Consider the following 14841-nt stretch of genomic DNA (forward strand, 5'->3'; position numbering starts at 1 on the left):
ATTTATTTGTCAGAAAGAATGAGAGAGAGCTCACACATAAGCAGGCAGAACAGCCAGGCAGAGGGAGAAGCAGGCTCCCAAGAAGCAGGGAGCCCGATGTGGGACTTGATCCCAGGACTCTGGGATCATGACCTGAGCCAAAGGCGGACGCTTAACCGACTGAGCCACCCAGGCGTCCCAACACTGAACATTTATTGAGTGTTTCTTACATTCCAGCACTCTTACTAAGTACATTAACTCATTCAATGGGGAATCTAGACAATAAACATAGAAGTGAACATAGAGTAAGAGGTAATAATAAGGGATGTAAAGAAAAATAAAGCAGGGGATGGTAGAGAGATCAATGGTGGCCTGAAGATGTCTATGTCCTAATTCCCAGAACCCGTTAATGTGTTACCTTACATAGCAAAAGGGACTTTGCAGACACAGTTAATGATTATCCAGATGGGTCCAATGTAATCACAAGGGTCCTTACAACAGGGAGGGAAGAAGGGCAAAGTCAGAGACATGAGATGGAAGGATGGAAGCAGAGAGAAGATGCGATGGTGCTAGCTTTGAAGATGGAAGGGGGCATGAACCAAGAAATATAGGCAACCTGTAGAGGCTGGAAAAGGCAAGGAAATGAATTCTTCCCTGGAGACTCCAAGAGGGATGTAGGCCTATTGATGACTTCATATTAGTCCAGTGAAACAGAGTTTGGGTTTCTGAACTTTAGGAATGTCAGATAATACATCATGTTGTTTTAAGCCACTGAGTTTAGGGCAATTGGTTGCAGCAGCAATAAAAAAAAATAATACCCATGGTTACAGGAAGGTGAATAATGGAGGATGGCAGCAATGAGATGAAGATCTTTAAGCAGCAAAGTGATTGAGATGAAGGAGGGAGCCATCTGGTTGGCTGTCTGGGAAAACATTCCAGAGAGGGAACAGCAAGGCAAATGCTCTGAGAAGGGGCTAGTCTCAGTCTATTTGAGGACTAGTCAGGAGGTTTGTGTGAGCGAGCAGAGGGAAAGGTGTTAGAAGGTGACCTTGGAGAGGTAGCCCGAGCCCAGATTATGTAGGGCCTTGGGAACTTGCCAAGCATGTTGAGTTTGTTCCAAGAGTGATGGGAGATCATGGGAAGGTTGTGAGTAGGGAGGGATATGATCTTGTTACTTTTAAAAGGAGCAGTGTGATTGCCAGGTGGAAAACAGACTCTGGGCTGGAGGAGGCAGTAGAGGCAAAGGGGACAGCACAGAAACGGGTGGGAGGCTATTGAAGCGGTCCAGTGAGGGGTGTAGAGGCGCAGACTGGGAAGAGAAGAGGCTGAAAGGAGTCTCTTTTGCAGATGCAATTGACAGGATTTGCCAGTGGATTGGATGTGAGTCCAAGACGGAATGACATCAAGGATTTTGATGACACTATTGCTGAGATTTGGAACATTCTGGGAGGAACAGGTTTATGAAGGAAATTCATGAGTTTGGTTTTAGCTACGTTATGTTTCAGATGGTAAGTGGACGGCCGAGTGGTGATGTCAGGTAGGCAGCTGGCCAGAGAGCCTAAAGTTCAGGGGAGTGGTTGGACCTGGTGACATCACTCAAGGAGCCCTGAATGGTACGAAAAGCCATGGCGCTGATGCTCGTGTAGCTAGATGCTGAGGACAGAGCCCCTGGGCACTGCAACCTTTAGAGCCCTGGGAGAGGACAGCTCGCCAAGAGCAGGGAATGGAGTACAGCCATTACTTTCATCCTCAAGAGACGCAAAGCCAACGTTTTTGACCGTCTGGCCTGCTGAAGCTTGGAAAATGGCAACTTGGCACTTGCAAAGGTCCTAAGAAGGAGCCATGGCCTTGGCCTATTTGCCCTGGCTTTCAGTGAGCTTTTAAAATGCCAGTGAGCTCTGTGCTGATGGTCCGACAGCTGTGAATACAAGACGCTGAATCTAGAGGCACCTGGGCAACTCACTCTGTGAGGGCCCTGGCCTCAGCACTAATGACTGCTGGGCTGAACCCCCTGAAGCCTTCATGGGGGTTAGCAGCCGCTGCACTTCTTCAAGAAACAGCTCTCCGCGATCTGATCAAACACAGGCTCTTCCCTGCTTTGCTTGGAAGCTTGGGTATTTGTTTTCAGAGCATTAAACAGTAAGAGTCCCAGCTTAACTAACATACAGGCGCTTTATGTCTGAAAGGGATTTGGCTAGGCCTCCAGTCTCCCTCCCGGGTTGTCTGAAATCCAAGTTTGAGACGAGAACCTTGAGACACTCCTGCTACCATTAGCTCTCCTGTCTGGCTTTGCAGCGTGACCAGGACAAGCAGAGGAATAAGTGCCTGACTTCAGGTGAGAGGACGAGCACCCTGGAACGAGAATTCACAACTCTAGGAATTTAATTTGCTTTCATTCCCTCGCCCCTTTTTCTCAATACAATTATTCTGACCTTATAAAAAGCCTGCTGATTTACCTCCCACTACGCTCCTCTTCCAGAGAGCTCAGTTTCTCCCTGTTTCATTGTCACAGTTCGTCAGCTCCCTGTTAATCCACTGCTTAGAGCAGCGATTCCCAGGCCTAGCTGAGCACTGGAATCATCTGGGGAGCTTTAAAAACTCCTGAAGGCTGGGTCCCATCCCCAGAGATTCCAATGTAATTGTCTTCAAGTGCAGCCTGGGCAGCTGGATTTTTTTAAAACTTCCCAGGTAACTCTAATGTGCAGCCATGATTGAGAACCACTGGCCTCCCGACTCTCTGTGCTTTCCAAATTAACCATCAGCTAATTTCATGAGTCTCCGCTCTCAGAGAAAGTGACGGATGAACCCCTCAGGGCCCTCTCCATTTCCAGGTGACACTACATTACAGCCGTAGCCTTCAAGAGAACAAGGCCTGCTCCTTGTAATCTCCCTCCAGGGAGTGCCAGATCCAGGCAAAGACAAGATGGCGCAGGAGAGATCTTGGGGCAAGTAGGACCCTCAATACTGCCAGCCCAAAGGCACCTTTTTATTAAGTCTTTTTTTCATGCCAGTGTAGTTCAGGTACACTGTCATATTCGTTTCAGGTGTACAATATAGTGATTCAACAATTCTACACATTAGTGCTCATCATGATAAGGCACCTTCTTTTAACACTGTCTGTCAGGTGAGAATTTGTCAGTGCAAACCTGAGACTTAACTTCGGCTTCCCCTCAGGGCTTTTGGGAAATGCGCTCTTTATACCAGGTGCATCAAATCAGCTAACAATCGAGGGCGTGCCAGCGCGGTTATAGAGCGTGACCTCGGCCTTCCAGGAGAGCCCACCGGGAAGGAGGGGGAGAGACAGAGGTCCTTGCAACCTCAAGTGTGTTCTGCAGACCAGGGCGTGGGCGTCGCCATCACCCCGGAGCTTCTTAGAAATACAGTATTCTGGGCCCCCTCCCAGATCGCTTCAGTAAGAATCTGCATTTTAACGAGATGCGCAGGGGGTAAGTAAAAGTTTGAGAAGCGCTGGTTTATCGAAGTGTGGGTAGCGCAGGACACGAAATCCTCCTGAATAGTAGGGTTTGGCGGAGGGAGCCACCTTTTCCTCTTCCCGGACCCGGGTCGTTGGGCAGTGAGTGGGGGAGACCTACTGCCCGCAGGCCAAGGCGCAGGACTGGGTCCGGCGGCCCCGCCTGCCCGCCCCGCCTCCCTCCCTGGTCTCTGCCCTGCGCGCGGTTGCTCTGGCAACGCCGGACGCGGCTCGAGCAGTGGCTGCTGCGGCCTCCACCTCCTTCTCGAAGGCCTCCGCAGACCCCTGGATCCGGCTCAGCTAGCGTCTCCGCCATGCCCTGGGGGTGGCGCGGGGGCCGGGTGAGCGCCCTGGAGGGCGGCCCGGAGGAAGAAGCGCCCCCGGCGGCGGCCGCTGGGCCCTCGGCGCTGTGGGCGTCCCAGCTACGGCCGGAGGCGGCGGCCGGGCAGATTCTGCTTCGGGGCATCTTCAAGATCGGGAGGAGCAGCTGCGACGTGGTGCTGGGCGAGCGAGCCCTGAGGTGGTGGCCCATCCAACCCGAGCGCCCTGCGGGTGAGTGGTCCCGGCCCCTTCACCTGCAGCTGCGCCGCCACCCTCTCCTCCCTCCACCTTCCGCCCCGGCGCTTCCCTGCCTCCCCTCAAGCTCCTCGTCTCCCAGCGTCCCGCCGCCGCCGCCCCCTCCTTCCCAACTGGGGAGACCCTTATCTACCCCCCCCCCCCCCGGGGCCTCGCGCTACCTGCTGCCTCTTGCCTGGCTTCCCGCCTCCGGGTGTAGCCTGGAGTGAAGTCACACTGAGCTTCTGCTTTGCGACACAGAAAAAAAGAACTGAGCCCCAGAGGGGCGGTGTTTATTCTAGACCGTGGGAAGGTCCTCTCCTTCCCTCCAAATTGGAGTTTCAATCCATTAACTTCTGCCGGTACGCTGAAAGTATAAGCACTTTACAGAGTACACCAACACGTGGGTTCTGAATCCGCCTCTCATTTTGGTGACTTCCGAAATTTCACCCCCCCCCCCGCCCTTGGGCTCTCTCTGGACTTCTCCATCCCTCACGTTCCTAGCCATTGTCTACAACCAAGGCTTCTACAGGCTTAGTCTAGAAACTGTTGATCTTCAATGTTAACTTTAAAATCCTCATCATGCTGCTTACTTGCTTTCACCTTTTATTGACTTGAGTTATTTAGAAATGTTACAGTGCCATATTTACAATAGAACTATTTCAAGTCTTAGTCTAGAGATGATTTCTCGAAAACCTTGGGATGTGACACTGTCTCTCCTAGCCAAATACCAACTTAAAATGGTCTTCCTGGGTTGGAAAACCTGCCACCCTGTACTAGTACTATAGAAACCTGTTACTGTTTTAAAGTTTCTTGCGCAAAAAGCTAACAAAATGCAGCTGACTAGTCAGGGACTCTGCCCTGGTTGAGTGTGAATTCTGCCTTCGCTGCATAGGCCGTCCTGCTCTCTTAAAGTGTTTTCAGGTGTTTTGAAAGCCAAGGTAGACTATCTTATTGAAGCTCTGAGTTAAAAGCTAGGGATATGGATGTAGAATTCTGTTAAGTTTTTAAGTCTGTTTGAATTTGGGAGGATATAGAAGTTATATAGAGTTTAGCATACAAGAGCCAACTTTACCTACAATGAAGGTGAAACACTACAGAATTAAAATGAGACCTTGCTCAGTGAGAGATCATACAGATTGGTGTTGCAGTGCCCATACACGGAGGAAAAGTATGCTTACTTAGTGTTCCTGGAAGTAGAATTTAAAAACTATAAAGGTTGGATGTTTTTTGGGCTTTTTTTTTTTTTTTTGGCTCTAAAACCCCTTTGCTTTCATCTAGGTGTATTACTTTTTTCTTAACACCTAGCGTGCAAACCACTTTAGACCCTTAAAATTGGAAGTTCAGAATCCTAGCAGCTTCATAAGAACTTCTATTTGTAGAAGAAATGGATGTTTTACTTAGTACCTTTTCTTCTCCCACTCAGTTTACTAAGAAATAAGTTTAAATGTGTGAAATGGTCTCTGATGTGGAATTAGTTTAGATGTGAGTGCTGAAAGACCAATGAAATTGGTCCAGATAATAGAGGAAGGGCAATATCAAGGTTACCATACTTGGGAGGCCGTGGTGTGGAAGGATGTAGTGGGGGAGACCATGTCCATTGCTCCTTGGTCAGTGACTGACTGTTGCAGGAAAGGGTGGGATAGGGTGGGGTGACTGGGCGTTATTAGATCATACATAGGAAGTAGTTGCAAGACCACTCAGTTTTTAAACCTCACAGTGCCTTTGTAGTTTTTTAAAAGTAGATCTTATTTTTTAGAGCAGTTTTAGGTTCACTGGAAAAATGAGCAAAAGGTATAGAGATTTCCCATATGCCCTCTGCCCCTTACACATGCACAGCCTCCCCCATTATCCACATTGCTCACCAGAGTGGGACATTTGTTACAATTCATGAACCTACATGAACCCATCATTACCCAGAGTCCATAGTGTACGTTAGGGTTCACTCTTGATGTTGTACTTTCTATGGGATTTGACAAATTTATAATGTGTGTCTTTGGGTTCTCCAGAGATAAGGGAACTTTGGCTGTAGATTAGAGGAGATGTACTATGGGATTACGGAGGCATAGATTGACCAGGATGCCACCACTGCAGTGTAAAGTATGTACGCAAAAGGGCATCATCTGTTCAGAAAATGTTGATTATCTGCAATGTTACCTACTGATCTTTCTATTGGAATTTTAATATCTGGCCATTTTAGTTGTGTAAATATACAATAAATAAACCTATGTTTTTCATGTGAATATAAAGTAATTACCCAGTTAGCTGTGACCTAGAAAGGAACAAAATCCTGAAGAAAGGGGAGAGGGATCAGGTGGGTTCTCTGAGGCTAGACAAGTCTGGGTTATGGGACCCTGCCTAGGCAAAGCAGATTAAGAGTAGTGCCACAGTATGGTATCCCCCAACATAGTGCCTGGAACTGGCGTCAAATTACGGGTGCACAGGAAAGGGGACATGGGCAGACGTATTGGACACATCTGTGTATTTTATAACTTAGCCCTTCACTTGTGCTGTTGATGGATCCGAGTTCAACGTTTTCAAAAGCATCACCAGTTGCCTGTTGGCATTGTTCTAAATCTCAGCCAAGGACAAACTTCTAGGCATATTTGCTTAGCAAGTAGTAAGCTTCTACTTGAAAGGTTCGATTAAAGCAGGAGATAGAAACATCTTTGTGCATCTCCAAAGCCGGCTCTGCTTACTGTACTGTGTGACTGGGTGGGTCATGTTTTACCATAAAGGAACAGCTACTGGTGGGGAGAGTTAGGGATGGGTAAGATTAGGCTGTATTAAGCTCAAATTTTGATACAGTTACGAATGATCAATTTAGGAATTTCTGTGACAGGAATACCAAAATGCCCACAAATCTCTCTGCCTTTTCACACTGGAAACCTCACCATTTACTCATGGATAGCACCTTGATGTATGAAAAAATGGGATCTTTTGTAGGGTTCCTGCTCCAGCTGTCTGTAATCTCCTGCCTGGTATGGGAGCCTTTTCAGGAGTGGGAACCAAAGGACCTGCCATCTTGTCTCTGTGACTAACAGGACTATAATTGATTTGGGGCAAGTGATTTAACCCCACTTAGTTTCTTCACCTGCAGAATGAGACCTTTACATTACAGTTGACCCTCGAACAACTTGACTTGGAACTGCACTTGACTTGGAACTGCACAGCTCTACGTACACATGAGGTTTTTATTTTTTTATTTTTGATAAATGCAGTACAGTAGTATAAATGTTAAGAATCTTAAAAGAGGCTTTTTTCCTCTAGCTTACTTTATTGTAAGAATACTGTACCTAATACATTTAACATACAAAGTGTGTGGTAATTGACTATTCCTGTTATTGGGGAGACTGCTGTCAACAATAGGCTGTTGAGTTTTGGGTGAGTGAAGAGTTCTATGTGGATTTTTGACTGCACATGGGTCAGCACCCCTAATCCCTGCATTATTCAAGGGTCAAGTGTATATAATCATTGAAAACCATCACCTCTGAAGTTGCTTTTTATTTTTTATTTATTTTTAAAGATTTTATTTATTTGACAGAGACACAGCGAGAGAGGGATCACAAGCAGGGGAAGGGCAGAGGGAGAAGCAGGCTTCCTGCTGAGCAGGGAGCCTGATGTGGGGCTCGATCCCAGGACCCTGGGATCATGACCTGAGCCGAAGGCAGACACTTAATGACTGAGCCACCCAGGTGCCCCGAAGTTGCTTTTTAAAGAACATACCTATTTTCATAGACTTCAGGGGTCAGGACATCATAAATAAGTATCACTTTTGAAGGATCAGTGGGGTCAGCCATCCAGTGCGTGCAAAGGAGCTGTATTTTACAGTAGGAGCTACTCAACCCTAATGAATTTCTAGATAGAAGAAACACATGGGGAAAAAACAGGCACCTTCCTGCCCTTCTCCAGCTTCAGGGCATAGTGGTGAGAGGTGGACAGTCATCTCAGGCCTGGGCTTGTCTATGGAAAGGAAGAAACCATTTTCTGATGGAAAAATGTTGGTCAAGGCTAGTCATTAGCACATTTTTTTTTTTAAGATTTTATTTGACAGAGAGACACAGTGACAGAGGGAACACAAGCAGGGGGAGTGGGAGAGGGAGAGGGAGAGGCAGGCTTCTTGCTAAGCAGGGAGCCCCATGCGGGGCTCGATCCCAGGACCCTGGGATTGTGACCTGAGCGGAAGGTAGATGCTTAACCGAATGAGCCACCCAGGTGCCCCATCAGGACATTTTTCTTTATGATGGATAAAAAGACTAGCTTATCCTCGATTTCATTTATGATACCTTTTAAGCAAATTTCAGGGCAAGGATTTTATAATATTCAGATGCTAATCAGACATGTTTTAAATATGAAAATGAGAGTTTCAAATCTTATATAGGTTTAAAATTCTCTATTTTTCATGGACTTACTATTTCAGGTTACACAATTTCATGATCTGTTTTACCAAAGGGTTATTCCTACCCCAACTCTGAGCTGAGTTGAATTAGAGCAGTAACCAGAAAATGTGAGAAAGCAGAGCTTCAAAATAAGGTCTTGAAAGTGTTTCTTTTATGAGCATTATAATGATTAACTTTACATATATAAACATTTGCTAGAAACTTACCAGTGTGAAAGGTAATGTGGAAAAATGTGAAAATGAGAAAAAATAATTTAAAAATAAGAGTTAATGGTTGTTTGGGACTTAGCAGAGCTGGGTGCATTCTAAGTATTAATCTGCCTAAGCTGTTTGGGAACAGATGTACGTGAAACAGATCCCAGTCTTCTGTTGTGTACATCCAAAGTGAGACATCTGTCGGTGGACCTTGTGGTCAGAAATAATGGAAGCAGGGGTTAAACCCCAAAATGACCTGTTGCGTGAATTATTGAAGGATTAATTACTCGGTAAAACATGCTTTGATTTATCAGTCTACATATTAAGAAAATACTTCTTTTAAAAAATGGTCAGTCTGTTCCTAAGATGTCAAATTTGAAGGAATTTAAAAAAGATGGGTATGAAAAGTCAAGTTTACCAAGGAACTGCATGTACTGTTTATGAAATTTTTTAAATGCTTTGAAAGGTCTTTTTAACCTATTATAGAAATATTAAATAGTCTTATTGTATAAAAACTTCTTATTAAAGTAAGTTGGTCCACACAGAAAAGCAAATGTAGAGTGAATCTCTAAAGCATGACTGTTGAATTGAACTTTGTGTTGATGGGATATTCTGTGTCTGAACTGTCCAATACCATTGTCCCAGGCCCCACGTGCCTAGTATACCTGAAATGTGGCTAGTGTGCTTGAGTAACTGAATTTTTAATTTTAATTAAATTTAATTTTAATTAAAATTAATAGCTACAAATGGCTAGTGGTGATCACACTGGATAGTGGGGCTCTAATGCATCCATTGGATGCACCCCTCCAATTGAAATTGTTGATTTCCTTTATTCCTAAAATATCTGTTTGAATATTTACTTCTATAGGAAAGTACAGTTTTCAAATCTTCATGAAGAACTGATATGGCCATGCAACCTGAACTGCCAATTTAGACACAGCCACTGAGTCTAGAGACAGCAAAACCCTTTAACGTATTTCATGACTACAAAAAAAAAAAAAAAAACTTTTGTTACTGCAAAGTAATGGGTTGATAGTAAAGTTGAAATCTTGTCTCTAAGAATGATTGTATTATTCTTCATGGTCGTTGTGATTTACTTGAATTGAGATTTGGCAAACTTAATCTGTTTCTTACTATGGAAAGAGTATATACTAAATAACTGTCCTAGCCTGTCTACCCCAAATCCCTGAGAGTCTCCATATTAATGTTATTCCTCAACCATGTGGCACCATCTGAAGGCAAGTGCTTCTAGAATCTTGATCTACTTTTATGTCTCCCTTCCTTTTGCCCTCCTCCACATGGGGATCTTTGGGGCTAGACCTGGCACATAAATATCTTCCTAGAAGTGGGGAACAGTACTTGTGCTGCAGCCAAGGGACTTAAAGACTGAGATTCCAATGTCTGGATCAAGGTCAGTAAACCAGAGAGGTGGGTCCAGCTGGGACTGTGTGAAGCAGGAGGACCTGAAGTGAATTGCAGAGTCTAAACATGAAGCTAAAGAATCAAAGAGCCAGGGTAGTAGATAATGGGATTGATGGGTAGGTTGGATACACAGGAGGACGCGATTGCCCGGACTAGGCATTTTTGTCCTCTCTGTAATTTGGGGAAAATGGACCATCCTCGTTTAAAGGGCTAGGGATGAAGTAGACATAATTCACTGTGATCTCAGTACTGCAATACTCATTCTGAACCTTATTGCCTATCCTGCTGAGCCTGTTACTTGACTAGGTCATGAGATTACATTTCAAATATTGACAAATCTACAAACATCAGTCCCCAAGATGGGCTACTAGAAGTCTTCCATATGACTGTATCCTGCCCAAATTTTAGAAGAACTGTGCCAAAGATGGGGGTGTAGTACATGCTGGGCAAGTGATATCTGGTTATGTGTATAGAATGAGAAAAAGGAGGGGATTCTTAGTAGCCATGGCTCTTCATATGCTCTTAAGTTTTCCAAAATCAGTATGTGATGAGAGAGCTAAAAGGAAAAAGATAAGTGGAGTTTGAAGGGAATTAAATTTTATGCTAACTTCTGGCATGTGAACCAGAAGTTGAGGATTTCGGTGTGATAAATGGCTGAATTAGGAAGCAGGGAGGCAGGCAGGTATGCATACCAAAAAAAAAAAAAAAAAAAAAATTGGCGTACTGCTATGGACTTATGGTAAGCCTAAAGATAAGTCTAAAATAATATACCAGCTGGCATCAGGGAATTCCTACGTACATTCCAGGATTTTAATCAGAAACAGTGTTCTAGAAACTACTGCTACACAACAGTGTCCAGTGTTTGACTGAAAACAACGTTTATTGATGTTTACTCTGCCAAGTATCTTATCTTGTTTAATCTTCCCAGCAAGATTATGTAGTCTAGGTAGGATTTTTATCCCTAGGGCCTGGAGATGTTAAATAACTTGTCCAAGGTCCTCCTAGCAATGGAGTTCAAAGCCAAGCATTCTGACGGGTGAGCCCATACTGTGCCCTTAGGTTCTGCTGCTTCCTGGATCAAGCAAGAAGGAATTCTCCCTCATGCTGTCAGGAGTCTGTCTTGTGTGTGAGTGAGCATCATGGCCCAAACAAAAACAAAAACCCTTTAATACAGTAATATCATCGGACTTCATTCAGGCCTTTAAGACCATTCGACCATGGAAATCACATTCTTCTGGGGGTACTTCCATTTCTGAGTACATGATGAAAGAGAAATGGGGAATTTTTATAGTTAAAAAAAACCCAGTATTTTTATTACAGAAAACCTCAAACATAGCCAAATGTAGAAAGAATAATAGAAGCCTTCATATACAGTCCAGTGAAGGGAGAGGCTCTATGTAACACATTGGCCTTGAAATTGTTTAAACTCAGTCTTGTTTCATCTGTGCCCTGGCTCTTTCCCTTATTTCTCTAGAATAGTTGGAAACAATTCCTAGACCTCATAGTTGCATCTGTAAACATCTCAGGGTGTATCTCTAGGAGATAAGGATTTAAAAAATAGGACAACATAATCACAAAACCACTGTTCCAATTTAAAATAATCCCCTATATCCTTAAATATCCAGTCAGTGTTCATAGTCTCCTGATTGTTTCTCTTTAAATAGAAATCAACATGGGAAAATGAGGTCCATTTTGCAGTTGGTTGCTGGGTTTTTAATATTTTCTAATGCACGGATTCCTCTTTTCTTCCTTGGAATATTTTTTCCAGAAAAAATTGGCCTGTAAATTCCCATAGGAATATGAAGTTTATTGGGGGCAAATGTCTGTGAAAGATAAAAGTAGGGGGAGACTGATCAGGAGGGATACCCTTGTGACTTTGAGGCCGATCTGACACCTGTAAAGGGGATAAAGCAGGCAGGGACAGGGAGAGCGTCAGCCCATGATACATGTCTGGTCAAGTCTTTGTTTACCTATGGTGAGATCTGGGGGAAAAGGCTGCCCATTAGGAATCTTGCCTTGGGCAGAAATGGCCAAACCTCAGCTGTGTTTAGTCATGGGAATAGTGTGCCCTCAGCAACAGAGTTGAGGTGGAGCCTGAAGGGACCAACAGCTGGAGGTTGTCAGCTAACTGCCTTCTTTGCAGCAGAAAGCAAAGTTCTTCCTCAAAGGGAGATGACAGCATCCATAGTGACCAATGAAGTTTATTATTGTTACAAACTTAGGTATTTAAACATATGAAATAGTTTTCAGTTTATAGCAATTCCAGTTCTTACTAATTCTCAAATTGTCCTTATCCTGGCTTTTTGGATGAATGGGAACCCCTCCAAGTTGACTTCTAAGTCATTTTGACATTCCCTCAGCTGTCTCTGATGGTTTCCTTGCTTTCTGGAAGGGTATGTCATGCCTCCGACATGGCAACAACCTGATCATCAAGGATGCTTGGTTCCTTTTCTTGGGTAGTGATACTTAGAGACCACAATTTGAGCACCAGTTGTGCTCATTGCCAATATTTCCCTTATGTGGGCCTGTTTTCCAGTTTTTTTTGTTTGTTTTGTTTTTTTTGGTTTTTCTTTTTTCAGAAAACAGAGCCTAAGATAAGTCTAAAATAATATACCAGCTGGCATCAGGGAATTCCTACGTACATTCCAGGATTTTAATCAGAAACAGTGTTCTAGAAACTACTGCTACACAACAGTGTCCAGTGTTTGAATTTTTCTTCTAAAAAAGAAAATGCATCATGGAATTACACTTCCAGTTTAAGTTCAGGACTAAAAGGTTTTTGCTTTATCTCCTTTCTGCTATCCTTAAAAATCCTGATTTTTAACTGCAACAATAATCTGGCTCACTTGCTTGATCTTATAACACCTGTAAATCACAGAATAATAACACCAATGCTACCATTAACAATATAACTTTTGAAAGCCATTTAAGATCATTCTATAACTTTGTTATTGCTTTTAGAGTATATACCACTCAGGGCATATGCTGTGTGTAGTCAATTTACTGTGTTTTAAGGACACTTAAGATCATTCCTATGTGGTGTTCTATCCTCAACTCAATGCGCAGAATTATCTGTTTAATTTTGTTTTTAACTTTGGGCATTTTTATTTTTTTTAAATATTTATTTGACAGAGACACATCAAGAGAGGGAACACAAGCAGGGGGAGTGGGAGAGGGAGAAGCAGGGAGCCCGATGTGGGGCTCGATCCCAGGACCCTGGGATCAAGACCTGAGCTGAAGGCAGACTCTTAACCAACTGAGCCACCCAGGCGCCCTTGGGCATTTTTAAAAATCCAATTTTATTTTGTAATTATGTAAAAATATTTATAGAGTTCCAGAGTCAGACCTACTAAACAAACTATATTCTGGGAAGTGTAACTTTATTGTGTCCTTTCTGCACTTTTTCTTCCTTCCTATTATAGGTAAGCTTATTTGTCTTTTCAAATTTTTGGTTTATTCATTTGTAAATATAAGCAAACGTGTGTGTGTGTGTATGTATAGGTTTGCTTATATGTATATATATTCTCCTTACCCAACCCCTACCTACTTTCTTAAATGCATGTTAGCCTACCATATTTTTTTCCACTTCGATTTCTTTTTAAATTAACAATATACCTGGCATATCAGTCTATAGTGAGAGTCCACATTTGCTTTTATATCTGCACAATAATCTGTGTACTTTGGTTTATTGAACCAGCTCTCCACTGAAGGATTTGGGTTGTTTTAGTCATTTTTGCTGCTGAAAACAGTGTTGTAGTGAAAAACCTTACGTGTCCTTTTGTATTTTTTTCAGTATATTTTTGGAATAAATTCCTAGAAATGGGATTGTTGACTCAAAGAATAAATACCTACGTAATTTTTAGTAGATTTTATTTTTAGAGCAGTATTAGGTTCATAGCAAAATTAAGCGGAAGGTGCAAAGATTTCCCATGTACTCCCTGACTGCTTACATAGTTTTGCTCAGTATTTCCAAATTACCTCCTAAAAATTGTACTATTTTGCCTTTTTATCATTGTATGAGGGCACCTGTTTCTGTGAAGTTTCTTTAAAAGAGTATATTGTCAAAGTTTTAAAAAAACTGATAGATGAGAAATTGTATTTTCCTATGGTTTTAATTTCTATTTTTCTCTTTAAATCTCTTTCTCTTTAAATCATTCATGTTTTTATTTCTCCCAACATAAGGGAGCACCTATTACGTGCTGGGGGGCTCCAGAGATGCTGTAATCAATTTGACACAATTTCTGCTTCCAAGTATTCACAATCTGTAGGGAGACTTATTGGCAAAATTATTAGTGGTCTCTCTTATGCGCATTTGAGATATTACAGGGCATTATAAACATACATAGAAGTTATAACTTTTAGTTATTAAAAGAGAAAATCATATATTGGGATGGGAAGAGGAGGAGGTCAGGGAAAGCTATAAAGGGATGTGAGGGTAAATTTGAAAGTATGACTAGGAATTGGCAACACAAAGAAGTAAAAAAGACCATTCTACAAAAACAATAATTTGGGGGAAAAAAATCTCAGGAGAGAATGCTTTGACCTATTTGGAAAATCAACATAAGGTGTAAAGAGTGTGTATGTAAATGAGGGAGATGACAGCCCTTTGTGATAAGTCAATAGTTTGTATTGACTTGAATATCATGCTAGGAAGTTGGTGTCTCACCATAAGAGTGAAGTAAGGGGTGGCAAAGTCTGAATTCAGAGGATATCAAGTTTTTGGTTTTTTTAAAGCAAGTGAGTTTGGATTTTGAGAAGGCATTCATGGAACCAGGATGGATTATAAATGGGCTCCACACTAAAGAGCCTATTTCAGTGG

At 42.9% G+C, this 14841-nt stretch overlaps 1 protein-coding gene across 1 annotated transcript in view; it reads left to right on the forward strand.

The window, feature by feature from the left end:
* The first annotated feature begins 3765 nt into the window (after positions 1–3765).
* Positions 3766–14841, forward strand: part of CERKL (ceramide kinase like) — a 110484-nt gene continuing 99408 nt past the window's right edge. The window contains exon 1 of the mRNA XM_035008352.1: positions 3766–4003. Coding sequence (XP_034864243.1) covers positions 3766–4003 — 238 coding nt within the window. The remainder of the gene's footprint in view (positions 4004–14841) is intronic.

The sequence above is a fragment of the Mirounga leonina genome, unplaced genomic scaffold, assembly GCF_011800145.1.
Source record: "Mirounga leonina isolate KUSES-001 unplaced genomic scaffold, KU_Mleo_1.0 Mir_151, whole genome shotgun sequence".
Lineage (NCBI taxonomy): Eukaryota > Metazoa > Chordata > Mammalia > Carnivora > Phocidae > Mirounga > Mirounga leonina.